Below are 27,189 nucleotides of genomic sequence, written 5' to 3' on the forward strand. Positions count from 1 at the left end.
GCCTTCCTCCAGGGCATCTTCCCGACTCCGGGATCGAACCCGGGTCTCCCGCATTGCAGGCAGGTTCTTTACCGTCTGAGCCACCAGGGAAGCCCATTCTGCATTTTACACACACACAACTCAAGTCCACTTCGGAGGTGAAACAGGAGACCTGGGCCTTGCTTCACCCGGGGTTCGCCTCTGGCCTTTGTTCATTCTCCCTCTCTTCCCTTCCCCCATTCTTATTCATTCCACTCTGCATTAGGGACACCGGAGAAGATCCATCTCAGGGTTTCTCCGTGAATCTACCTGCAGGGGGGTCTGAGTCAAGTACATTCATTACCTTGGGAGAAGGTGAGTCCTGCCGTGTGGCTTCTGTTAACCACTGCTGGCAGTCGGGGCAGGGGGAGTGAGTGAGGTTGGCACGCGGAGTTACAGGGCCATCTGGGCAGTGCCAGGCAGGTGCTTGCACCACCTGTAGGCAGAGCCAGGCAGGATAGTGGACAGAGTGGACAGTGGACAGGCTCTGTCTCTTGAGAAGGTAGAGGCCTGAACCTTCTAGAATGGAGGACCTGGTGATCCTAGAGTCCAGAGTTCTCAAGCTGCTCTTCACTGCACGTGACCCTCTGTGGGCTGCAGACTCAGTGTGGAGTGGCGGGCGGGGACTGGGGTTGGGAGGCGAGCTGGTCCCTTTGCATCTGATGCCATCCAGAGCCCTGAGCCTAGGTGTTCTGTTCCCCCTGACCCCTCCTGCCCCCTTTTGGGGGGTCTGGGCAGACACTGCCCCTCCAGAGCTAAGGAGCTTCTCTGCAGGAGGGCCCCGGCGGGGAGGCCCAGCTCTTGGGGCGCTGGGTTGGGCAGCTGCAGCCTGGGCTTGGGAAGGGCTGCGAGCACTCAGATTGATCCCCCAGCCGTGATCTGTCATTTCTGCGAGGCAGGCACTGTTTTCTCTTGCTTCAGGAGCCCCTTCGACACCTGCTTTATTTTTCTTCCCGCGCTGACGTGACGGGAGACAGGTGTTAAACTACTTAATCACTTTAAAATTGTTTTAATTTTCTGTTTTTTATTGATCTCTCCAGCACCAATTAATCAGCTCACTGGACCAGGCAGTTAGTACATTAAAAATTGTCAGGGAGGCCGTGCATCTTGCAAAATGTCTAAAAAATATTCAGCTGGCAAATTTCGTTTTTCTTTGGCATGCAACAGTCCTCAGACGGCAGAACTCCCACTCATGAGGGGCCTCTGCCTCTGGGGCTCGCATCAGGGAGTATTCAGGGTACAGGGAGGCTTCCGGAAGGAGGTGACCTTTTCATCCCTGATATGCATCTTTCCTTCCACTTTTGTTCCCAGCATCCCACACAGCGTGGGTCTCCTTCCCCCAAGAGCATTGGGAGTTTCCAGGGAAGGGGCTCTTGCTCGGAACCTCCCTTCTGACCTGACCTGTCCTGTGGGCAGGACCTCCCTATCTGGAACTGCGCTTGGGGCCGACTGGGCACCAGGCCCACAGTCAGGTCTCCTCTCCCTGGGATGTCGGCACTTTTAACTTGTCCTGACGGTGCCAAGGCCAGCTCTCTGGGGCACGGTCACTGCTAAACTTGGTAAACTCTTGTCTGTTGGCAAGTGGCTCCATATCACACTGCCCTGTCCCTGGCACCAGGCGATGCGCCTGAAGTCTGTCCATGGAATGTTCTGGAAGCCCCACCCACACAGTCACGCTGTCCTGTGTGGCAAACCCTTGCCACTTGCCTTTTATCACCCCTCTTGAAAATGATTAACGGCTTGGCTGTACTTTCTTTTTTAATTTAAGTTTTGATTTTATTGAAGTGTAGTTGATTTACAAGGTTGTGTTAGCTCCAGGTATACAGCAGAGTGATTCAGTTATACAAATCCACACGCACACACACACACATACATATATATTCATTCTGTTTTAGATTCTTTTGTACTTTCTGAATTCAATAAAACATGGGCAGCATAACCAGGGGCTTAACATCATTTCTTGGGGGTAGAAATTTGTTTTCTGGTTTTCCTATTATTGCCATTGTTTTCCATTTTTTTTCCGATCACTTTCCAAAGCAAGCCCCTTTTGTATTTTATTTCTGTGTGTGTGTGGCAAGTGAAGTCCCAAGCAACCTACCTGCATGGTCTGAGCTGTCTGCTTCCTTCCGGAGGGCTCCATGCCTCCTCCCTCTCTCATCCACCAGGCCCTCTCCCTTGGCTCACCACTGGTTGAGGGAAGCTCTGTGCATCTTCCCTCCCAGGCTACACAGTTCACTCTGGGCCCCCAACTCTGGAACCAGGGCCGGCAGCCCCCATCTGAGCCGCGGGGCTGGGGCAGCAGACACAGTTGGCCCCTGCCTGTGGCCAGCAGGTTTATCTCCCCCCTGCACCCAGCGCCACCCGCCCTTATTAATTGGTATACAATGGGGCTCAGGCATATAATCTCGTATTGATTTTCTCTCTGGACGCCACAGCTTTATTTGCTCACATCTGCCTCGTGTTTAACAGGCGCTTTGCTCTGGAAACGAGAGACCTTATCGGGCAGCTTGGTTTCTTTTCCTGGGGCACACAGGCACGCACACACCCTCACGCTCCAGTCGGTGGCCCAGCCTGGCCTCTCCCTGACCCTCCCTTGGCGAGGCATTCCTGGGGCGGGGGGCAGGGGCGGGGGACAGTGACCCAGAAAGGCCTTCTCCGAGACTTCCTGTCTTTGCACTTGACCTCACGCGCTGGGTTTGACCCTGCCTGCTGCGAAAGTGCCTTTGGCTTTGGGGATCAGACCTGGGTTCAAGCCCACCTGCTCTCCACAGATGCCCTTGACGTTGGCGTTGTTCTGCACCACAGTATCTTTTTTTAATGAGTGAATCTTATATTTTTAAGTTACTTATTTTGGGGTGCTCTGGGTCTTCGTTTCTGTGTGCAGGCTTTTCTCTGGTTGCAGCAAGTGGGGGTGGGCACTCTCGAGTTGTGGTGCACGGGCTTCTCACAGCGGTGGTTTTTCTCATTGCAGAGCACAAGCTCTAGGGTGCTTGGGCTCAGTAGCTGTGGTGCACGGGCTTAAGTTGCCCCAAGGCATGTGGGATCTTCCCAGACCAGGGATCGAACCCATGGCCCCTGCACAGGCCAGCAGAGTCCCAACCACTGGACCACCAGGGAAATCCTAATCTTACTGAAGTATAGTTGATTCACAATGCTGTGTTAATGTCTGTACAGCCTGCAGTATCTTCTTTATCTGAGAAGAAGACAGCATACCTGCTTTGTAGGACTCTTAGGAAACGAGTCTCAGGCACCATGCATAGTGCCAGGCACTTAGTAGGTGCTCAGTAAACAGTGGCCGCAGTCAGCCCCCACTGGCGTGAGAGATCACAGCCTTGTGTGCTCGGGAGAAAAGGAAAAAGATACCCCTGGCCTGCCACCACATCCCGTGGGGTGTGGAGCACATGTCCCCAACCCCAGGGACAGTGTCTGTGCCCTGAGGCACTTCTGTCTCTGCCCTCATGTCTGAGCCCCACCTGCCTCTGGGGGTTTTGATTTTCTCCTCTGATTACCGTCCTGCCTCTGGGCTGGTCCACTCTGGGGTTTTGGTCGCAAAGGGAAGGCATAGAGGCCAGAGGTAAACAGGAATTTCCTATTGACACAACATTAATTCTCCTGCTCAGACAGGTGAATGTGCTTCACTCACTTTACCAAGATTAATGATGTGTGTTTGTCCCACTAAGAGAGGCCTAATGGGGGGTTCTGAACACGGGCCTTCTGGGGGACTCTGCAGAAGAGGCTGGCAAGCTGCTCCATGTGGGAAGGACCAGCCCTTCCGCCACTTCCAGCGTCATCCCTGCCCCTGGAAGGAGCAGGAGGAATTGTTGGTTAAAGAATGTGTCCCGCCTGGGGGGGACTCTGACTGAGGGGGAGGCCTTCTCCCCAGACCTGCACCGTGAGGTCTGGAGGTCAGCTCCCCACCCACCCCCTTGGCTGTCTCCTGAAGCTCTCTTCCCACCTGTGCAAGCTGGGGTCCTCACCTCTGCTTGCACCCGAGGCTGTTGTCAAAGGTCGGGTCCGTCTCTGGTGCATTGCTCTGAAGAGTGACATAGTATTAGAGTGGACAGGCCAGGCCCTGAAGTGGGGCTTCTGGTAGAGAAGCATCAGGACCACCATGGGAACAAGGTTGCACCCTGGCAGCTTCTGTTTTGTTACTTTGCAGGTTCAGTACAAAGCGTCCCTGATAGCGCAGTGGTAAAGCATCTGCCTGTCAAGCAAGAGATATGGGTCCCATCCCTGGGTCGGGAAGATCCTCTGGAGAAGGAAACAGCAATCCACTCCAGTATTCTGGCTGGGGAATCCCATGGACAGAGGAGCCTGGTGGTCAACAATCCATAGGGTTGCAGAGTCAGACACAACTTAGCGACTGAACAAAAACAGTCGGTTCAGTACAGCTCAAAGACGGCAAGAAGCGGCCCACAGCTCCACTCTTTGCAGCTGAACAGCTCAAGACAGAGGAGGCTGGGGGGTCGGGGAAGGAAATGGAGGAGGTTGCTACTCCAAATCCTGGACTGTCAGGGTCCCCTGACGATGTCCTCAGCCTTGAGCGTGACAGAAAGACCAGGCCATCTCCTCCAAGGCAGCCTGAGTCGGCAGAGCCCCGAAAGGAAGCCATGTCGCATCCCACAGTGAGGGCTGGGTGCTGCTCTCATCAGGAACTGACCGTGGCTTGGAGCTAATAAACACCAGAGAAAAGGAAAGTGAAAGTGAAAGTCGCTCAGTCCTGTCTGACTCTGCAACCCCATGGACTATACAGTCCATAGAGTTCTCCAGGCCAGAATACTGGAGTGGGTAGCCTTTCCCTTCTCCAGGGGATTTTCCCAACCCCGGGATCGAACCCAGGTCTCCCTCATTGGAGGCAGATTCTTCACTAGCTGAGGCACGAGGGAAGCCCCAAGAATACTGGAGTGGGTAGCCTATCCCTTCTGCAGCGGATCTTCCCGACCCAGGAATAGAACCAGGGTGTCCTGCATTGCAGGCGGATTCTTTACCAACTGAGGTATGAGGGAAGGACATAACACCCGGGAGGGGAGGTTTAATCCAGTTTAACCCAGTTCCTTTCTGTCACTAAGGATGGTCCATTATCTGGGGGCCAGAGCTGAGAGAAGAGTGGGGAGTAAAGAGAGGGAGCCTGGGAAATTCGAACCCAGGCCAGCTCCCCTTCGTCCGTCTGTCCCCTTGTCCCCCACAGGCTCCGTGGCAGGGCCAGCCTGTGCGCAAACAGCAAGGTTAACAGAAGCATTTTCTTGCTTTATTAGTATTCTTTCAGCTATAAATTTTAGAAGCCCAACTCATCAAGACACTAGAATGTGTCTTGTGTCCTGAGAAGGCTAGAGGGACACCACGCCTGGCTGAAAAAAGCGCCACCGATCCAATTCCACTCTCGCCCGCCTCTCAGGTGCCCCTGGGGTGGCCCCCTTCCGGGACAGGCGGATGGCCAGGCCACAGGGTCCTGCAGGTAGAGCGGGAAGCCGGCGCTCCCAGAACAACCCAGTCCTTCGCTCATTGGCTGGGACGGAGCCGCAGGCCCATCCCTGGACCGACTGGTCACATGACCAAGGAGGTGGCTTTCACTGATTGGCTCAGGGCCGCGTCACTCACCCGCACCTGGAGAGGGTGAGCCCGCCCACCCAAACAGCATCAATCAAACGTGGCAGGAGGGTTGTTCTCGGTGGAAAATCAGGTAGCCTTATCAGAGGCTACAGGGATCCGTGCTCGGCGAGCCCAAACCACACAAGCGCGTTCCTCCTCACAGGAAGGAAGCTGCCGTTCACTGGGCAGGGTACAGAACTCTACTGTGTCGCTGCAGCTGGGCCTTGGAGACCCCTGCCCTGGCCTGTTTCTTCCGTGGTCCGCCAATGGGCGCTGGAAATGCGAGGCCGACACTGCTTCCAGAACCAAGAACCTAGCGGTGGCGGGTGAGCAGATTCCTCAGTTCGAGCAGGGTCTCTCGCAAGAATCCTTGGAGGTCTGAGTGTATCGGACCTTCCCACAGAATCACAGCCACAAGGCTGATGCCGGTGACGGCGGAAAACCGGAAGGGTCCTGCCATCTCTGTCTTTCCTGGGGATGAGCATCTTTTCCACGTACACCCTGGCTGCCTTCCGTGACTGTGCGATTCTCTGTCCCCTGGGCAGGAAGGGAAGGCTGCAGAACTCTTCGCGGGTCACCGAATAACTCAGCGAGAGCCGAAACTTGTGGATGTAAGTCAAACTGGCTGTTGAAGATCACCATTTGTGAGGGACTTCCCTGGTGGGCCAGTGGTTAAGACTCCACCCTCCCAAAGCAGGGGTCCTGGGTTCCATCCCTGGTTGGGGAGCTAAGACCCCACATACCTCAACTATAGAAGCCCTTGCCCCTCAAAGAAGAGTCCCATGGCAGCAAAGACCCAGCACAGCCAAAATCAATTGAGAGCTAGCTAGATTAAAATGTATTTGTTAAGATCACCATTTGCCAAAGTTGTCCATTCCCAAGTCCTGGGGCACTTGGTAACCAGGCACGTTCCAGGACCACACCCACCTGAGGGGGAATATCCCAGAAGAGCCCTACGAATCTCTATCTCTGGCAAGTCCTGTGGTCACACAAGCTTGGGAAACTGTCGAAATGAACATCTTCTCCGGCTGTGGTGTGTCTGTTCCACGCAGGGACACTGGATGTTAATTATACAGCAGCAGAGACCACGCCGAGGGAAATGGTGTGCGCTGTAGTCGCACACTGCAAAGCACTGGATCGTGAGCCTTTGATGAGGGGCCTCACCAAGCCCTCCTAAGTCCTCTGCAGCTTTCGGGTCCTCATACAGCTTCAAGGTGACACAGCCTTGGCTTTCCAGGGTGGCTCAAAACAGCAAAGAACCTGCCTGCAATGCGGGAAACCTGGGTTCCATCCCTGGAGAAGGGAATGGCTACCCACTCCAGTATTCTTGCCTGGAGAATCCTCATGGATAGAGGACCCTGGTGGGCTCCAGTCCATGGAGTTGCAAAGACAAGTGAGTGACTTTCATTTTCACTTTCACATACCTGCAAGTTGACACAGCCGTGGCCTTAGACTGGAAGTCAAGGAATTTTGACCTTGGGTAGGTAGATCCACAGCATTTGAAGCCATGTATTAATAAAACAGGAGAAGGGAATGGCAACCCACTCCAGTATTCTTCCCTGGAAAATCCTATGGGCTACAGTCCACGGAGTTGCAAAGAGTCGGACATGACTGAGCCACTGAACAATAACAACCACCACAATAGCTGATTCACATTACTGTATGGCAGAAACTAACACAACATCGGAAAGTAGAGATACTCTTAATAAAAGTGATAATAAATGTTGTTCAGTTGCCAAGTCATGCCCAACTCTTCGTGACCACCATGGACTGCACTACGCCAGGTTTCATAAATAAATACATAATTTGTTATTTAAAATAAATAATTTGTTATTTAATAAATAAAAGGAGGAAAAAGGAGAACGGGGCATTTCAGAAGTATAGGCCCCCAGTAGGCATTTGGCGATACAAAACTCAGCTTAGGTCAGTGCATCTCTTTGCATCTAAGTTTTTCTGTTTGGTTTTGGTTTTGGTTGCACTGTGTCTGTTGCATTGCGCCCACTTTCTCTCTGTTGCAGAGCATGGGCTCCAGAGCACACAGGCTCGGTAGTTGCAGCCTGTGGGCCCCTCGAGTTGCGCAGGTTGACTTGCCCGTGGGATCTTAGTTACCCCCCCCAGTGATGGAACCTGCGTCCCCTGCCTTGGAAGGTGGATTCTCAACCACTGCACACCGGGACAGTCCCCTGACAGTTTTTTTTATTGAGCTCCTAACTTGGGCCACACAGTGTGCTCTGCGGAAGGAAGGGCTGTCTACACCCACTAGCGTGGTCAAACCCACCCTCCATCTTCTCACACTCCCATCATGTTCCTACAAGCCAACTGGAGAGCTTGTTAAAAATGCAGCCGTGGATTTGGGAAGATTGAGATGGGACCTGAGAGCCTGCTTTCCTGACAAGGTCCCAGGTGAGGCCGCTGCTGCTGGAGTGTGGACTGTGTCCAGGGTATCCAGGCTTCAGAGCAGGATGGATCAGGCAGGGGATGGAGCCCGTGGGGTCCAGGCCTGGAGATGAGCTGGGAAAGGGGGGATCACTCACTGGCCGAGGTCTGCCCTGCCTACGGACCAGTTAAAGTTTCTATAAAAGGCACAATTCTGTCCCAGAGAAACATATATGCAAGCTGAATTCAGCCCTTGGCATCTGGCTTGGCACCCTGTCCCAGAGTCCAGGACCACAGGCTTTTATTAATAGGTAAATAGATCTGGTCACACACCAAGCCTTCCATAACCTCTATAGATAGCGACTGACTGGCCGGTGCTTGCGTACTTTCAGGAGTGGCTATCTGTGACTTTGAATCTGCCTGTCCCACTGTACAGAAGACCCATTTAGGATGGGTCACTTCCTGAGCTTTGCAGGTGGCGCTAGTGGTAAAGCACCCCCCTGCCAATGCAGGAGAACAGACATGGGTTTGATTCCAGGGTCGAGAAGATCCCCTGCAGGATGGCAGGACAACGCACTCCAGTATTCTTGCCTGGAGAATCCCATGGACAGAGGAGCCAGGCGGACTACAGTCCATGGGGTGGCACAGAGCCGGACACGACTGAAGCGACTCAACATGCATGCACACCGCTTCCTGGCGGTCTGAATTTGAGGAAGAAGGAGAGGGCGTGAGCACACTGATATGGGCGTGCCCACTCCATTTTATGCCTTGTAGGGGATTTCAGTGCATCTTTGGCTGGGTCTTGCTGACACCCATGTCAGCTTCACTTTACAAACTGGACTTCAAGAGGTTGCCTAACTTGGTCACAGTGACCTCGAGACTACTTGGTGATGTGGCAACCCAAACTGGGGACTGTCAGGGTCCACATCCCTCTCGAAATAACGTAGCAGATGCTGTTGGGAGAGACCATCACTCATCCAAGGACACAGGGAGTGGTGGTGCCAGCATTTGAATCCAGCTCTAATAGAACGCAGTTCCCTCTGCCACACTCAAGAAAGACTCAGGCTGGCTGATGTCTGGGGCAGGAAGAGGAGTTGCCAGTGGTGTGATTTTAGTTCCCAGTCTTCTCATTGATTGTCACCATTAGGATATGGCCACTCAGAACCTGCTAAGATGCTGCCATCCTTACCTTCACCCTCACCCTACTTGGGACAGGCAGGTCTGGGTTCTTTCTACACTGGAAGCCACCGACAGGAGGGCTGTGGATGGGGCAGAGTCTTGCCTGCTTGCAGGAGCCTAGCCTGGGCTGCTGGCAGGGCAGAACTCTGTCACTCCTGGGAGCCCAGGCTGAATTGCTTTCTCTTTGCTCATCCCCGAAAAGCTTGTCATGTGGTCAAATTGCAAAGCATGAATATTCTAAAAGTTGTGCTGTTTTGTTTCTTTGACTCAGCATATACAGGAAGGCCTTTTGTGACCAGGAATAAAAAGAAGTGAGGGGGAGTCTATGGCTTATGATTTCTTTATGGTGGTTGAAGCAAAACAGTCCTGAGTTCCCCCCAGCTACACACCACACATGCGTGCGCTCACACGTGCATACACATGTGTCTGCAGAGCACAAAACTTGTCCCACGTTACCCTCAGCCATCTGGGCCATTCATTTCTGGCCATTCTCCTTCAGACTCCGAGTCTGGTCCCTGGGCAAGACCTGAGCCGTGCTTCTCTGTCACTTGGCACCTGTGTTTGGGAGCAGGGTTCCAGTAGGGGGACACCAGAAAGGCTGGGCTCCTTGGTCCTGAGGTTCCAGTGACAAGGCCCTCAAGAATTTGAACACTGGAGGAGATTTTGTTTAGTTTAGCAAATGTTTCCCCAGTGGAAAAAAACTCCCTGGGTTTGATTTAATACTGACCCTAAACAGCATGGACTTCCCTGGTGGCTCAGACAGTAAAGCTTCTCCCTGCATGCAGGAAACCCGGGTTCAATCCCTGGGTCGGGGAGATCTCCTGGAGGAGGAAATGGCAACCCACTCCAATATTCTTTTCTGGAAAATTCCATGGATGGAGGAGCCTAGTAAGCTATAGTCCATGGGGTCGCAGAGTTGGACATGACTGAGCAACTTCACCAAACAGCGTAAATCAGACGCGCAAGAATTACAGCTGTAATAGAGTGTTAGGATGGTAATATACTTAGAAAGAGAGCAAGAGCTTTCTTGTCCCTGACTGCTTGCTCCATACCAGCCTCAGGACTTTGCGCCTGTTGAGAGGGGCTTTCCCGGTGACTCAGCGGTAACGAATCTGCCTGCAACTCAGGAACTGCAGGAGACACCGCTTTGATCCCTGGGCTGGGAAGATCCCCTGGAGGAGGGCATGGCAACCCACTCCAGTATTCTTGCCTGAAGAATCCCATGGACTGAGGAGCCTGGTGATTAACAGTCCATAGGGTTGTAAAGAGTCAGACATAACTGAATCGACTTAGCATGCACGCACACACGCACCCATGCACACATATGTGGCGAGTCTCCTTCAGGCGACTCCTCCTCCCAAACACTCTGCAAAGTGCTCAGGAAATCCTGGGCCCCTGCCTGGCCTCCACAGCCTTTTTCTCTGTGGCTGTGCCCAGAGGGTCCTCAAGTCCTCCCAGTGGCCCCACCTGCCGCAGCTCAGCCTCCTGTGTTAGCTTGTGGCCAGGAGCACACAAAGGGAGTGTTTGCTTATTTCCTTCCCACCTTACAAGGAGAGACACAGCACGGCCTCATCGTGGAGTGAGGGTTACAGCTCAAAAGCATCCGAATCTTCTTGTCACCTTCCCCCATCCTCTGGGTCCGCTAGGGTTATGGTGAAGTGTTGATGCCTCGGTTTCTGAGAGGCCCAGGGCTGGGGTCTCCCTCCTGCTCCAGGCTTACTCTACCAGCCCGATTCTCCCACCCTGGGGACTCGAGGGATCAGAGAAGGACTTGCTGGGACAGCAGAGGAGGGCAGGCTGCTGATAGCTCGGAGGCCTTGCTGCTGTTGGCACAGGTGGTTACAGCTGGAAGGTGGTGAAAGCACTCTCCTCTCACCTCTTGCAAGAGGCCTTGAGCGGCATCCTCTCAGTTGGCCCCGCCCACTTCCGGGACTTGGTCTAGGGACTTCGTGGTGTCTGTTTTCCCATCCCAGGTTTCTGGTGGGGTCATGGGAGACGGTCAGGGCCTTCCACGTGGGAGGAGTAGTTGGTGTTCAGTGGGGTCCGTGCTGCTCTTCTCTGCTCTAGGATCTTTTCCTTAAGGTACCTCATTCCCCACAGATAAGTTCTCCCAGGAGGAAATTCCTGGAGGAACTCCTGGGAGGACTCTTGGGGGTCAGGGACTCCGCTAAACGCCCTCGGGTTTCTCTCCCACCGTGTTGTCTGGCCTTTACTAGCTAGACTTCAGGTTGCCCAATGCCCTGCAGGTTCCCTAACTCTGGAAGCAGAGATGCCGTCACTGGGAAGGACACCCACCCCCAGCCAGCACACCTGGGACCCCACAGCCAGTTTTACGGAAACACATGAGCCTTGGGGAGGGTTCTGGGACTTTTATTTTTACTTTTATGTTTTAAAAGCCAGGGAAGATGGGCCAACTCTTGTTCCCTTTTGCTGCTGCATGCCTCTAAGGCCACCCCCTCCCCCTCCCAAAGCCCCAGTCCCTCCCACCTGGTGGACAGCGCCCCCCTCTGCAGCACCCGCTCCAAGGCCCTGCCGCAGGGCATCCGAGGAAAGTGAGGGTCGTGGATTCCATGCAAGCCCTGGATGCCGTCCTCTCCTCTCCTGCAGGGGTACCCCACCGGAGGAGCAGGGGTTCTGAGGTCCCTTCCAGCCCCGAGTGTCCCCCCAGGAAGGATGCTCCTCTCTCTCCAGGGGTCCTGTCCTTGCTCTGGCCCCGAGGCCTGCCCAGTGGGAGGCTCTGGGACAGCATCGCTGCCAGGAGCGTCTCCTGTTTTCTCTACTTCTGTCCACAACTTTCCTCTTTCCCAGGCAGTGGGGGCTTCTAATCTCCTCCTGTCCTGGGTAGAGGGGGGCATGCCCTCTGAGGGCAAGGTGGAGAAAAGAGCACAGGAGGACAGCTCCCTCCGGGAGTGTGATCTTTAAGTTGGGGTGTGGGGGCGTTCCTTCTTGGCTAGAACCCATTTTCCCGCCCCTGGTGGGGGTGGTGGTCCTCCAGCCTGGGTTCAGCATTTAGCTGTTGCCTCTAAGGTGGGATCCTTCTTGTGCCAGGGTCTGGGGAGAGGCCCTGGACTTGCCCGCTCTTCTAATCAGCCTAGAGAGAGACCCCTGACTGAGCTAGGGAGGGAAGGCGCCCCCCGCTCCGCCCCAGCTACCACGTCTGGGACCCCGCGGCCAGTGTGCTGGCTGCGCAGAGCTTGGTCGTTCTCATCCACCTGTACTCGTAGAGTCTGCAGAGCTGACGAGGCCAGGCCTGGGCCCACAGAGGCGCAAGAGGGAGGAGGGGCCAGGCTCGCGTCTCCCTCTTGTCTCCCTCCCCGCGCCCCCCACCTGGAGGAGGGCAGGGCAACGCACTCCAGATTCGTGCCTGGAGAACCCCCATGGACGGAGGGGCCTGGAAGGCTACAGTGCATGGTGTCGCCAAGAGTCGGACACGACTGAGCGACTGAGCAGCGCGCACTAAGCACGCAGCCCCCGGGAGGCTAGCCTTTCCTCCCCCTCCTTCTTCCTCGCCGTCTCCAGCTCCTCTCCCTCCTCCTCTCCCTCCTCCTCCTCCCCTCCCCGATCCCTCCGCCTCCTCCCCCCGCCCCCCCCCTCCACGCAGCCCCCGTTAGTCCGCGCGGGGACCACGGGGACACCGGAGGCGGCGGGCGGGCGAAGTCAGACGCCGTGCGCGCCCAGGCCGAGCACCGAGAAGGCGGCGCGATGCTTGCGCAGCAGCAGCCGGATCTTCTCGTCGTCCGAGTCGGGGTCCAGGGGCTTGTTGTACTCGTCGTCCTCGGTCTCCGAGGCCGCGCGCTCCCCGCCCGCGCCCGCGCTGCCCGGGGCCCGGGGCGTGGACGACGAGGGCTCCAGGGCACTCTTCTTCCGCCACTTGGTCCTCCGATTCTGGAACCACACCTGGGACGAGAGGGGCTCTGAGGCTGGCGCGCGCACGCCCCTCTCGGGCCGGCGGCTCCGGCGGCGGCAAGCACTCTGCATCCCGGACTAGGCTCAGCAATGGACCAGGTTTTTTGTTTTTTGTTTTTTGTTTGGAGGAGGGCAATAAAATAAAAACTGAGTGCAGCAGCTTTTTCAGCTTCCCTGTAACCCTTCCGTGTGGTATACATCTTCTCCTTTGCCATCTTGGTATTGGGGTGGAAGGGGCTGAAAGGCTTTTAACCTCCTAGACGTGCACTGAACTTAATGAATAATTTCTCCAACAATAAAACTATCATGCTTACTGCTGGGGATAGAACCCTGCAGAAAGGACCCTGAGCGACTGAGCCCCATGTGGAAACAGAGCCATGTGGAGAGGGCGCTTCCTCTCCAGCCAAGTTAGTATTGGGCAGAGAAGGCTGCAGGGGGAGAGGGGTATGGGGGGGACAGAGGACGGGGCATGAGGGTGGTTTGGGGGCGCTGGGGGTGCCCAGACCGGGTCCCCATCTGCCCCTGTGCCTCCCACTCCACTCAAGCCCATCACCTTGTCACAGATCCAGGCAGTTCCAGCACAGCTCAGAGCTAGCGGGAGATGGTGCCCCGATCAGAGGCCTCTCAGGGCACAATAAGCCTGAGTTGCCAGGGTTGCCCCAGGAGCCCAAGGAAGCAGAAGCCTGCATACTGACTTTCAAGTGAGAGGTGTGCAGTGAGAGACGGTACCCCCGTTGAGCCTTGCCTCTGGCTGGGCAGTGAGGTTCATGGGCAGTTGTGGGGAGGAGTTATATTCACTTTCAAGTTCTTTAAATTTATTTTATATTGGTGGTGAACCAAGGCCAAGGCTGCCTAACAGAACAAGCCTGAAGTGAGTGCTGATCTGGCCCAGAGGCTGCCATCAGCTCTTGAAGTTTCCAGCCTTGGCAGTGCAGGGGCTGGGGAAGGCATGGGGTTGGAGCCCTGTAATCCAGGTTTGACTCCCAACACTTAACTAGCCAGTTACCTTGGGCAAAAAACTTGGCTGAGTCGGTGGGTGGCTCAGACAGTAAAGAATCTGCCTGTTGTCAAGCAAGTATCCTTCAATTAAAAAATAAATACATTAAAAAAAAAAAAAGAATCTGCCCGAAATGTCGGAGACCTTGGTTTGATCCCTGGATTGGAAAGATCCCCTGGAGAAGGGAATGGCAACCCACTCCAGTATTCTTGCCCGGAGAATCCCGTGAACAGAGGTTATAACCATGGGGTTGCAAAGAGTCGGACTTGACTGAACCATTAACACGTTCACTTTTCACTCTCAAGTTGGGTAATAAGTAATAAGACCCCACCATTGCCACCACCCCGCAAAACACACAAGGTTGCTGTGAAGTTTAAATGGGCAGTTACACATCCGGCTCTCAGAAGAGGGTGCCACGGACGACAGCCATCCGGGTGATCGTCACTGTTGCCATCTCCAGGGTTGGGCGGGCAGGCGGTGCCCACACACCTGGACAGCCTCCCACTGAGCTTCAGTTGCCACGAGCGCGGGGCTGCCTCCCTGCCAGGCAGTGGCACCCCGTCCTGGCGGGCTCCTCACTACAGACAGCCTCTTCACCTGCCCCAACTCACCTTGACCTGCGACTCGGTCATCCCCAGCGAGTACGCCAGCCGCGCCCTCTCGGGGCCAGCCAAGTACTTGGTCTGCTCGAAGGTCTTCTCCAGGGCAAAGATCTGGTGGCCCGTGAAGGTGGGCCGGGTGTGCTTTTTCTTGTGGAGGCTGTCGCCCAGGGGGTCCGCGGCTGGCGGGAGGAAGTGTGCCCTTAATGCGTTGATGTGGGGGAGTCCCAACCCTGCCCTGCTCTGCCCTGCCTGCCCCACAGGGCGAGTGCCCCTACATAGAAGCTGCTGAGGTTGTGGGGTCATTGGGGCACCTCTCACCTGAGCAGCCTGCCTCTGCCTTGTCTGGGTGGGCGGGGACTGCAAGGGCACCTGCCCCCAAGCTGCAGCTAACTGCAGCCAGAGGGTGCTTAGCACTGCGTCTCCCCGTGGAACATGCTTGCTCCTCAGTGGTGCCGCCCCCCTAAGGGGCAGGAGAAGCCACCTCTGGGTCTCCAGGACATCCCTTCAGGTCACCAAGAAACAGATCTGATGCCTCTACCAACGATCAGGACCCCGGGGGCCTGGGAATTCCTCCATTTTCTTGCTCTTGGAATCCTGTTTCCAGGTTTCTGGGAAAACCAGAGCCTTAAGCTCCAAGTGACTGCCTGGTCCCCAGGCCTGGGAGCCATGAGGCTTTCACCCCACCAGAGAGTCTGGAGGTGAGGCCTCAAGAACTGAGTCCTGTGTCGTACAGCAGCTTCTCGCCAGCTCTCTGTTTAACGTGTGACAATATCTATGCTTCAGTGATGCTGTCTCAGACACAGGGAGTTCAGCCGGGTGCTCCGTGACTACCTAGAGGGGTGGAACGGGGTGTGGAGGTGGGAGGGAGGCTTAAGGGGGGATATATATATATATATATACTTATGGCTGATTCACATTGTTGTACGGCAGAAACCAACACAACATTGTAAGGCAGTTATCCTCCAATTAAAAATAAATTTTAAAAAATACCCCTAAAAGCGTGGGAGGGGCGTGGGAGAAGTGACCCCTGCCCATCCAGGGCAGCCTCTCAGGAGCTTGGTGTGGGGAGGGAGGGGAGGAGAGTGTGGATGAGCCCCGGGGAAGCAGAAGGCCCATATGCTGGGCCTTGTTCAGCATAGTCTGACCTCCAGATCCCACATCCTCGGGTCACAGGTGAGGAAACCGAGGCAGAGCCAGGAGAGGAGACCTCCCGAGAGACGGTCACCTTTGGTCCCCTCCCCTTGAGTGAATCCAGCCCCTGACTCTCAGATGCTTTGCTGTGTGTGTGTGTGTGCATTCGGGGTTGAAGGCAGGGTGCAGAGAGGGGGCTGTGTGTGCGAAGGGGGACATGGAGGGGAGGGTAAAGCACCCCCAAACCAGCTGTAAGATAGGCCCCTTGTGGGCCTCGCCGTGTTTCAGGCCGATGGGGGCTGTGGGGACCCCAGAGCACACAGGTGGGAGGCAGGCATGCTCCAGGCTTTCCTGGGCCGCCCCAAGCCCCCACCGCAGTGGAGGCCCCCCAAAGGGAGACAGAAGTGGACGCCCCCTCTGCTTCTGCCTAATGTGGCCCAGGGGTGGCTCCGACAGCCACGGTCAACCCCCGTGCCTCCCAGGGGAGGCCTCCCTGCCTCTGCACGACCTGCCACCTCCCCCAGGCCCTGACTGGTGGCCCAAGGCCCCGCACCAACTCTCTGAAAGCCACAGTCTGGGGAAGGGTGGGTGAGGGCACCCCCACAACAAGGAGGGCCCAGCAGGATGGGGCTCAGCAGTGCCTCCTGGAGGCTGGGCGGCCTGCCTGCTGCTGTTGACCTGAACCTCCACCCCCCCAGGAGGGAACCGGCCCCCTGGATCGGGGCAGGACCCAGATGGGGTCGGGGTACATTCACGTCCCTGAGTGCTGCTGGGGCGTGGGGGGTACTCTACGAAGGTGATGAGGGGGAAATTCTCTTCACTGGGGTGAAGTGGTGACACGGCTCTGGGTGGGAAAAGTAAGGTGAGCAGGACCTTACAAAGGATGGGGTGGGCCGTGTGGTCCTCTCTGGACCTCAGGGTCCCCAGGAGGGCGGCTGGTAAAGGGGGTGGGGGCAGGGGTCGAGATGCCCATCCAGGCAAAGCCAAGGCGGGAGGGGGAGGGGAGAACCCCACGCCGCCCCGGGTGGAGGGACAGACCCAGGGTCTGCCCCAGACAGTCCAGCGGCTGCCAGGGGAACCCCCCTACCTGCGCCCCCACAAGCGTCCATTCCCCTCCCCTCCCAGTACTCACTGCTGCTGCACTGCCGCCCGCCTCGCCAGTCCTGGCCCGCGTCCGCCCAGCAGTTCCGGGTCCGGGTGGGGTACTCGCTCCCCGCCTTGGAGAAGCTCCCCACCTGGGGGCCGTAGTAGACCCCCTGGGAGCCGAGGCCACCGAAGCCGGCCACGTGGGGGTAGCCGGGCAGGAGGCTGCTGTTGGGAGCGGCCACAGGCCTGCTCAGGATGTCCGTGATGCCGTGGGGGGTCCCGGCCGGCAGCTGGGGACCCAAGCCCGGGGGGCTGAGCTTGTAGAAGGAGTTCTGCATGGAGTACTGGCACACAGGTGCCTTCATCTCCGAGAACTGGGCCAGCGGCGTGTTGTTCAGCAGGAAGGGGCCCTGCAGGTTGGACTCCATGGCCCCACCCACAACTGGCCAAGGGGAGGCCAGAACTCCAAATCCAGGCCCCTAGAGCCCTTGAAGTCCAGTCCAGAACCCCATGGCAGCTCCTGAGGGTCAAATCGGCTCAAGCCCCGGGCCGGCCTCCCCCCAAGGCGTCCAGCCCAGTCCTTGCCCGGGTCCCCGACCACGCCAGACACGGGAAGTCAGGTGTCTCCAGGCAGGTGCTAGCCCCCACCCCTTCCCCAGCACCCCTGCCTTCTCCCCCTGCCTGGGGAGAGGCGGCTCCCCACACCTCAGCTCAGGCCCCTTCTCTGCCTCAGAGTCCGGGGACCCTCCATGAGAAGTTTCCAGTTCAGAGAAGCAACATTTCCCTGATAAAGATGGGGCCCATTAGAATACAGACCCGAGACTGGCTGAGCGGCCGGAGTCGCCTCGCCATTGGTGGAAACCCTCTCGGGCCTCACATTGGCTTTTCCCTAGACAAATTGCCCTTTGAAAGATTGACTGTAAAATCAGCCAGTGTGTGTGTGTGTGTGTGTGTGTGTGTGTGTGTGTGTGACAGAAAGAGAAAGAGACAGAAAGAGAGAGTGAGCGCTCAGGAACCTCTGTTCATTCTGAGAAGGTCTACCCGCTCCTGGTTCAAGTGAGCGTCTAGGAAAAAGTGGGTGCTTGGTGGGGGGTGTCTCTGGGGCAGCTGGAGGGCATAGCTCCTCCCCTGTGGTCTCAGGAGATGCTACCCTGAGGTGCCCAGGCCCCTTTCTGAGCAGATGCCCAGGCTTCTTGGGAGAGTGTGCAGTGGACACGGAGGCTTGCCGCTCCTTCTCCATGCTGGGATGGGTAAGTGGGGAGCCTGGGCTTTGGGGCCTGAGAGCCTGCAGGTGGGAGCCTGCCAGGCAGGCTGGGCCAGGGGTGGGAGTGGGACCCCTCTGAGGGTGCTGGCTGGGTGCTCCCCAGGCTCTGGCTCCACCTCTGGCTCTCCCTGATCCCCTCTGTCTGCCCTTCTGCCTCCAAGGACTCATTTGTGCTTCTGCCGTGTTCTGCCTGGGTTGGCACCTGGGTTGGATGGGTTGATGGCTTGAGATGGCCATTGATTCAGCGATGGGTGCCTGTGCCAGCTTTTGGTTGGTGCTCAGTAAATATTTGATGGGTGAGACGAGATTGAATCATAGGGCACCCATATGCCTTTTTTTTTTCTAATAAATTTTTACAACATACAAGGCTCCACCAGGGTCTCTCTCTCGTTTTACAAATAGGGAAAACACAGTAAATACTTGGATCATTTCTGCATGGAACAGCATCGTTTCCTGCAGTTTATTTTTATTTATTGCTTTCCTTTTTTAATAATTAAATTTATTTTTAATCGATGGATAATTGCTCTACAATATTGTGCTGCAGTGTTAGTCGCTTAGTTGTGTACAACTCTGCGACCCCACGGACTGTAGCCGACCAGGCTTCTCTGTCCATGGAGTTCTCCAGGCAAGAATACTGGAGTGGGTTGCCATTTCCTTCTCCAGGGACAATATTGTGCTGGTTTTTGCCAAATGCCAATGTCAGTCAGTCATACGTCCCCTCCCTCTTGAACCTCCCTTCCACTCCCTCCCCGTCTGCCGTTTCTTTTTAAATGCCCATCAGCATGTTGCTGGTTTGGACATGCAACATGACAGGGAACACAGTGGCTGCCAGACAGATGGGCTTGTGTCCCTTCTCTGCCTGGCGTTCCCAGAGCCCTTTCCTTCCAGCCCATGGTCGCCCTTTGGCAGGCAGAGACAAGCCTGCTTCTGGGTTTTCAGCAGGAGGCCCAGGGCCCAGGTTGTAAGAATGGCTCCCCTTTCATAAAGAGCCGGCTCTGCCCACACTTCTGTTATCTGCTTGGGCTGGAACTGGCTGTGACCCTGCCACGCAAGTGACACAGGCTAAACACAAGAAAGAACTCACTCCGGAAGTTTGGATTAAACACAAGAAAAAAGGTTTTTTTATCTGTCTGAATTGGCTGGGCTACAAAGCTGTCCATCACCGCCCTTTGGGAAGCCATATTCCAGTTCCCTGTGTGGCCACCAGAACCCACCCTAGCGGTTGTGATTCTGAACCTGTGTCTTAAAATCCCTCTGGGTGATGGTGGTGCACAGCACGGCTGGCCGCTTGGCCTGGATACTGAGAGAGACGCCTCACGATCAGACTGAGGCTGGGGCCCCTCCTAAGACCCTATGACTGTGACTTGGCTATATACCCTGCCTCCCGCCTCCACCAATGATGAGAACTTAGGAGGAGAAGCCAGAGTAAATAATTTCTTATTTCACGCCAAGGTTGACAAAGGCATTTGCGTTCAGTGATCCCAGGATGACAGACTGAAGAGACTTTACTACTTGCTTGATCCCTTCTCCCATTTGATGGGTGAGAAAACAGGCCAGCATGGTGGCTAGCCTTGCAAGAAGTGTTAGGAACTAGTTAGGATCAGAGCCATTTTGTTGGAAGTTCTTGAACTTTGGCACTGAGTGCAAGGCTCAGACAGCTCCGTAGGGAGTGCTGGGGGTCCCCCTTAAGTGTATGCCTGCTGTGGGCTTACCCACCTGCCTTGCCATTTGTGGTTCCCTCTGCCCCTCTCCAAACATCTTGGACTTGCCCCCATCACATGGTCTTTATGGGGTGGGACAGCAATCTGCTTTACCATCTGGGGGTGGTGAGTGGCCTCTCCCAGAATGGGTGGTCCTGATTAAGGGGCTGCCCATGTTCCCAGAAGGTGGGCAGGTGGGGTGCAAGTCTCCCTGCAGACTGATCACCCCCAGACTCCAGACTCCTCCAGCCCCGCGCCCCCCAACCCCCAACTCCCTAAAGATGAGCCAGAAGGAGAGAGGGTGCCTGTACCATGAATCGATTTCTTTATTAATTTTGACATTTGTTCAGCTGGTGTAGGGAGAATGGTCTATACATCAGAGAGGGGTGGGTAGGGGGTAGATTCCCTCCAGAGAACAGAGCCGTGTGGGAGAGTCAAGAAAAGAATCATTTTCATAACAATTTAAAAAAATCAAGGTAATTCCAAAACTTCTAAAAAGCGTCTAAGGTGCAGACTGCAGCATTCTCTAGGCATCGTGTGGCGACCCCAAACCCCTCCCCTACAAGCTCCTACTAGCAGCGGACGCGGCATGCCGGCGAGGGCCGGGGCCGGCGGGCCAAGCAGCCAAGCCAGACAGAGCGAGGGGCCAAAGCGCAGCCGGGGCCCGAGGCCGGGGCTCTACAGGGGGCTACCGGGTCGGGGTGCCAGGGCGAGGCGGGGCCGATGGCGGCGGGAGGCGGCCCTGCGCCTTGTCTTCCTTGGCCTTCAGCGAGTCCAGCCGGCCAGGGGCGCTGGAGGGGTCGGGGGCGCCGGGGCCGGGCGAAGGGTCAGGCCGGCGGCGGCGAGGATGCTCTGCGCGCCGCCCCGCGCGCTCGGGGCGGGGTGGGGGGGCTCCCTCTCCCCGCGCGCCCCTTGGAGGCCGGGCCAACCCCGATCCCGCCTGGACCCACGGGAACAGGTGTGCTCTGGGGCCGGCCGGGGCCGGGGGGCGCTGGGGGGTCGGGGGCGCGCTCTGCCGTCGAAGGGAGCTTCTGTGCTACTTGGAAGGTTCGGATGTGTTCGGAGGACACCTCGGCAGAGCGGCGGGGAGGACGGAGGCCGGACATCCACACACAGTGTGGCCTTTGGGCGGGCGAGAAGAGCCTGCAGTCTCTCTCCGGGCCTGGAGGGCGCCGCGGGGCGGGCGCGTTGTGCTGATTCGGGCCTCCCTCTGCCGGGGGTCAGGGTCGGGGGCTCTGGTGTAACTTTAAGGCTCTTCCCTGATGGCACCGAGGCGAGGAACTTCGTCTCCTTCCTGCCCTGACGGCGGGGGCGCCCTGGGCCGGGAGGGTCTCCTTCCTGGCTGGGGCCTCCAGGTAGTCAGCCGTCTGTCCCCCTGTGCTCCGCCCGCTCGCCCGGCGCTGCCTCTCCAGGAGGCAGGGGGCGGGGGCACCTTGACTGCCCAGCCCAGCCCAGCCCCACCCCCCGCCCCATCCCGCCGGCTACCTGGACTTACAGCACCAAGTTCGCTCCGGGAGACCTCGGGTGGCGGCTGACCTAAGAACTGGGCAGGTCCGTATTCGCTAGCCCTATGCCCTTCCTTCCTCTTTCACTGAAAGACAGGCTGTGGAGTTCCTTCTCCCGCAGCCTGGAGAAGTCCTCAGGAGCTGAGCTGTTTGTGAGTGCTCTGTACATACTGCTAAAGTGTTTCTATTGGTTTGCATAGTATTTATTGTTTTTCATATACACAAGGCTTGATTACTGTACAGTTTACACTTTGAACACAGACTAGGATATAAGTGCTTGAAGGTATAGAAAATCTCCTCTCTATTGAACATGCTGGTGCAATCAATCCTGGGACAGCCATCGGCCCTCCCCCAGCTGAGAGCAAAGACCCTTCCGGATGGGGTGCTGGCTCCCTTGGAGCCCTGAAGCTAAGCCTGGGGGGTCCTCGCCTCAGATTCTTAAGTCCCTGACACAAGGAACCCCCAAATGCATTCTGAAGGTAATGATTTTCCATTGGAAGATGATTAATACTGGCAGAGAGAGAGAGAGAGAGACAACATAAAAAAATTCCAGTTTATCCACAGGAGAGTCTATACAGCCTCGGACATCACAGTAAAATCTGTGTGTGTATAGTGAGCAGAGGGGAGAGGTGTGCATATGCGGGCGTGTTTGTGTGTCCTGATGCTGTGTTGCACATTCTGGAAGGTTCTGGAAGGTCCAGTCCACCGGCAAGGATGGTCACACATGGAGCACGGAGGTGTGTGGGTGCGGAAGGCTGGCAGATGAGGGCAAGGGATTAATGGTGTGGAACTGATTTCATGTCTAGTTTTCTTTTTTTTTTTTCCCTTTTCAGGAAGCTCATTTTTTTTTTTTCCCTTTCCAGGAAGCTCACATGGATTTCCTACAGAATGAGGTTGGGAAAAAAAAAAGTACCCTGTAACAAGTCGAAATTGAAATGATTTTAAAAATATCTCATCCCAGCCACAAAAGAGCCCTTGTTTTGCTGTTGCCTTCGGCACTCTCCTGCTTGTGTTTTGCATCCCTCTCTCTCTCTGCACACCCCCTCTTACTGCTTCCGTCCACATTCCCCACAGAGATCCACCGTCGCTAGAGGCAGGATTGAAGACTGTAGGTCATGCGTCTACAGTCGTTCATGCGAATAGGTGACTAAAGGAAGTCCCTTACAGAGGTCATGCCGTCAGCCTCCAGGGACGCGTGCGTGGGGCCTCCGGGCCAGCTCTCCTCCTGGGTGCGTGGCAGAGTGTGTGAAGTTCAAGGGTTGGGTGTCGAGGTGTGATCCTGGGGGACACACAGAGAGAAGGAGTCACTTAGAAGAGGCGCAACCCCCAACAACAACAAAAAAACCCCCGCCATCCTGAGCTTTTGCGCTGGTGGCCCCTGGGCAGGAGTGAATCAGGAAAAGCGGCCTCCCCAAGCAAGGCGGGAGCTGCAAGGTGCTGAGCCCGGTGGGGACCTTCCTGAAACCCCAGCTGGCCGGCTCCTGAACCCAGAGGCTGCCACTGGCTCCATGCCCTCAGATGAGTTCCCTGGACAGCATGGTCACCTGGGGAGAGGCCCCACCATGTACCCAGCCCCCAGGAGAGGGGCCGGGCTAGGTGGCACCGCCCCGGCTCATTCAGTTCAGTCCAGCCAACAGGCACGGGTGTCTCCTGTGTACCAGCCTGCAGGAGTGGGCGTGGCCTTGGGAGCTCGTGGCCTCAAGGGACCTCAGTGCCGCTTCGGTTCTGTCCATGACTCTTACTGTCAGCGGCCTCTGGCTCCTCTCCCCTTGTCTTGTGGATGGACAGCCTCGACTGGGGCCAAGAGGTCTTTGAAAACCAGAGGCTTTCTCCCCAGGAGACAAGGTGTATCAGGCTGGAAGATGGCAGCTGTGCTGGCCGAGTGAAGAACTCTGCAGCCTACAAGTCACAGCCACATGGCATGCCTGCCACCCCATGGGGCCGCATCTTCCAGCCTGGGCGGGGCAGGGGGGGGTTGCGGTGTAAAACTCCAAGTTTGCAAGATCAGCCACCCGGGGTTCTATTTGTAGGAATTTAACATGAAGAGGAGCTGACAGCCTCCTAAGCGGGGCCAGAAGTGATACAGAAAGGCAGAAACTCATCTGAGGCACAGCTGTCTCCAGGCAGGGAGCTCGTTGTGGGTCCTACAGGAGCCAGGGTTGGGGAGGAGGCTGGAGGTGACCAAGGGGAACTCAGCCCCGAGTGGCTCCCCAGGGATGGAGAGCGGGCTTAAGCTCCTTGCCAGACCGAAAAGCCAGGCCTGCTGCCGCTCTGGCGTGAGCAAGCTGTCACCCTGGAAGGGACCCCTCCACCACGGCCCGTGTCCCTGTTAGCGAAGCCACCTCCTCGGAGTCCAAACCCCCGTGCCTGCTGCTGCCTGCCTTTGACCTCGGCTCCTCCATCAAGGACGCCATCTACTTTCGGCTGAAGTTCGGCCCCTTGCCCTCCAGCCCTCTCCTCCAGGAAGCCCTCCCGAAAACTCCAGCTCCCCTTCTCTCTCCCCTCTTGTGTCACTGCCTGGCATGTAACGAACAGTCTGGTTGAGAGCATGAACTCTGAAGCCAGGCTGCCTGCACTCGTCTCCTGTCTCTGCCGGGTTCCTGCTGCGTGGTCTCAGTCAAGTTACTTATACTGTCGGGGACTCGGTTTCCCTTGCTATAAAGCGAGGCCACGAGGAGGACGCAGCTCGTTTGACTCTATGCTGTTGGACAGCTAACCATCTAGGAAGGGCTCGGGACACTGGTACTGGATGCCGCCATGGTTGGGATCCGGAAATGCTCCGTCCTGTCTGTCCTGTCTCTCATCTGCTTACCTCCCTGGCTACAGTATCAGCACTCTGAAGGCCAGTAGCCAGCCTTTACTCTTCCTGTGGGGGGGCTTCCCAGGTGGTGCCAGTGGTAAAGAACCTGCCTCCCAATACAGGAGATGTAAGAGACTCGGGTTTGATCCCTGGGTCAGGGAGATCCCCTGGAGGAGGGCATGGCAACCCACTCCAGTGTTCACGCCTGGAGAATCCCACGGACAGAGGAACCTGGCAGGCTACAGTCCATGGGGTCGCAAAGAGTCGGACACGACTGAAGCGACTGAGTGTGCACGTACATACCCTTCCGTGGGCTCTGGAGTGCCTACCATAGCGCTGTGCACACCTCACGTAAGAGCCCTTACAAAATCCTGAGCCTGGCGAAGACAAGCTAGGATCTTCCTCCCGCTCTTCGGCACTGACAAAGAGCAGAGGAGAAGGTTCAAGGAGGAGAGGGATGGGGTAACTGCTCTTCCTGTCTCTGGGTGAGCTCAGTTCCAGGAGGCGCTGGGACCAGCCGGCAGCGGCAGAGTGCGGACCTCTGGTCGCCACTGCCCTGGGTGCCCCTCCAGAAAGGTCTCACCCCCCCCCCAAATGCTAAGACAATAGCCACCTGCAGCTCCAAGTGGCTGGGCAGGTCAAGCTCTTTCCCTTATGTCATTTCTCTGTGTGTGCCACTGGCCCCCACCCCTCCCAGCGTCTGGGGGTATCTCCTCTATCCTGCAGCCCCAGGCTCCACACCTGCGGAGGCTGGGGGTGAGAGTGGACTGTCACTTAAAAGAGGAAAGTAAGCAAAATATGACCTCAGCCCTCCTTGCCTCCTCCTACGGAGACTGTGCTGTGCTAAGATGCTTCAGTTGTGTCCGACTCTTTGCAACCCCATGGACTGTAGCCCGCCAGGCTCCTCTGTCCGTGGGATTCTCCAGGCAAGAATACCGGAGTGGGTGGCCATTCCTTTCTCCAGGGGATCTTCCCGACCCAGTGACTGAACCTGAGTCTCTTAGGTCTCCTGCACCAGCAAGTGGGTTCTTTATAGGTTAACTTTCATTTATTAAAATACTCAGACAGTAAAGAATCTGCCTGCAATACAGGAGACCTGGGTTCGATCCCGGGGTCGGGAAGATCCCCTAGGGAAGGAAATGGCAACCCACTCTAGTATTCTTGCCTGGGAAATCCCATGGACAGAGGGCCTGGTTCGGGGTCGCCAAGAGTCAGACACAACTGAAGCAGCTAACAGTTATTTACTATTAAAATACTTTCTTTTGTCAGAGCTCACACAAGGCCTTGCAACCACAGTGTCTGAATGAAAAGTGTCTCTTGAAAAAGGAAATGAAAAAAGCAACAGCTATCCCATGCATGGCACTGCCCAGCACCCAGCTGGGCACCTCTAACCTAGAGGGCATAGGCTGCCTGCTCCCTGCTGTGCCCTGGCAGCATTGACATCCTGATTCTTGGACCTAGAGCAAAACCCACCAGCTGCTATTGCCTGCTGCACACTGACCAGGCTTGACTCCACAGCAATTACCTAGATGCTTCAATGCGACTAGGAAGCTCCCTCCCCCACCTGCCAGAACTCATGCAAAATCCTTCCCCAGGGCAGGCGGGATAGGGGCGGAATTGGAGTGGGCACCAGGGGTCGGGGTCTTCTGCCCTCTGGGCTGTTCCCCTGCTTTGAACCAACTGTCGCCATCTCCTCTCAGCTCACCTTTTAGGCGTCAAGTCTACAACTGTGCCACAGGATCTCTAGGCAATTTGGGAAGAAAAACCAGAACGGGTCCTACTAACCCACTCTTCAGTCTGCACCAAAACCCCTGGAGCTTGCCCCAGTCCCGAGCTCCAGGACCGTGGTTCAGTAGTGCTGGGCAGGGCTGGGAGTCTGCACTGCACCAGGTGCCCAGATGAGGGTGATACAGGGATGTGGGCGGCACTTTGAGAATCAGTGGACTGGGACTGGACAATTTAGAAAACCCTTTCACGAACGTAAACCCACAGGTTGCCATAACCACCCCAAAGGGGGAAGATGCCGGGGCACCTGAGGCTTGGAGAGGTCAGCTGACCCGCCTGGATCACGCTGCACATAAGACCTGCAGTTGGCTGAGTGCCAGGATACACCTTGTATTCTCCTTACTCCTCACAGTTGCCCTCACGGTTACCATGGTTATTTTTAAGCCTAGAAGGAAATGGCAACCCACTCCAGTATTCTTGCCGGGGAAATCCCATGGACAGAGAAGCCTGCTGGACTATATAGTCCATGGGGTTGCAAAGAGTCAGACACAACTTAGTGGGTAAACAACAACAGCATCGGAGTGACAAGCATTCAGCGGGAGAAATTTCATCCTCCCGGTAGGAGACGGAAGCTTGAGGAGCAGGAGGAGCCAGGCCTGGACCCTGGACCCCTGCCCAGCTTCCACTCTCTCTCAAACCGTTAGTTCTCATTGTCTGCAGAGGGCATGTTCTCTCGAGTCGCCAGGACCCTTGAATTAGCCAGGCCTGGACCACTGCTCCCCAGCAAAGTGCTGCTCAGGGTTCCTGCCAGCCTCTGGTCATGACATGTTTTTCAGCCTACGAATACACAACCCTGTGTATTTCTGATCAAAGACAACATATTTAATGTACCACTGACCCTTGAACAATATGGGTTTGAACTGCACGGACCCTCTTATAGATTGGCTTTCTTTTTCAATAAATACAGTACTTGCATTTTCATTTCACAGGATCTTTAAATGAACTGAAGGTGGGGACAAGTTCATATTGGATTACAGATCACAGCATGTAGAGTTGAAAGAATCAGGGTTTGAACCCAGGATTCTATCCAGATTGTTCCAGCTTCTTGCCCTGGGGGTGAGTCATTCATCAAAGCCTTTGTTTTTTTAGGCAGACAGAGCAGTGCTGAGATTTTTAACTGCCTGGAGGGTCAGTGCCCCCTAAGTCCCAAGTTGTTCAAGGGTCAACTGGATATTGTTGCATTATTAATACTGAACTCGTGTCCCGCAGAGCTTTAACTCATGACTGAATGAAGCTCATCTAACACATGGA

At 56.0% G+C, this 27,189-nt stretch overlaps 2 protein-coding genes across 13 annotated transcripts in view; both read right to left on the bottom strand.

Annotated features, from left to right (window-relative positions):
* Positions 1-12,819: 12,819 nt before the first annotated feature.
* Positions 12,820-18,668, bottom strand: NKX6-3 (NK6 homeobox 3). Its single transcript, XM_040242994.1, has 3 exons — positions 16,931-18,668; positions 14,677-14,846; positions 12,820-13,059 (listed from the first exon to the last, which is right to left on the bottom strand). The coding sequence occupies exons 1-3, from the start codon at positions 17,310-17,312 to the stop codon at positions 12,820-12,822; spliced, it is 792 nt and encodes a 263-aa protein (XP_040098928.1). The 5' UTR covers positions 17,313-18,668.
* A 3,491-nt stretch (positions 18,669-22,159) lies between these two features.
* The window catches only part of ANK1 (ankyrin 1), a 236,340-nt gene continuing 231,310 nt past the window's right edge, over positions 22,160-27,189 (bottom strand). For 8 of the 12 annotated variants that reach the window (XM_040242999.1, XM_040242998.1, XM_040242997.1 and 5 more), the window contains one exon: positions 22,178-22,632. In XM_040242999.1, coding sequence (XP_040098933.1) covers positions 22,606-22,632 — 27 coding nt within the window. In that variant the 3' untranslated portion in view covers positions 22,178-22,605. Of the gene's footprint in view, positions 22,633-27,189 lie in introns of all 12 variants that reach the window. The other 4 variants (XR_005721477.1, XM_040243006.1, XM_040243007.1 and 1 more) reach the window with 2 other exon arrangements.

This window comes from Oryx dammah, unplaced genomic scaffold (assembly GCF_014754425.2).
Source record: "Oryx dammah isolate SB20612 unplaced genomic scaffold, SCBI_Odam_1.1 HiC_scaffold_7, whole genome shotgun sequence".
In the NCBI taxonomy this organism is placed as follows: Eukaryota; Metazoa; Chordata; class Mammalia; order Artiodactyla; family Bovidae; genus Oryx; species Oryx dammah.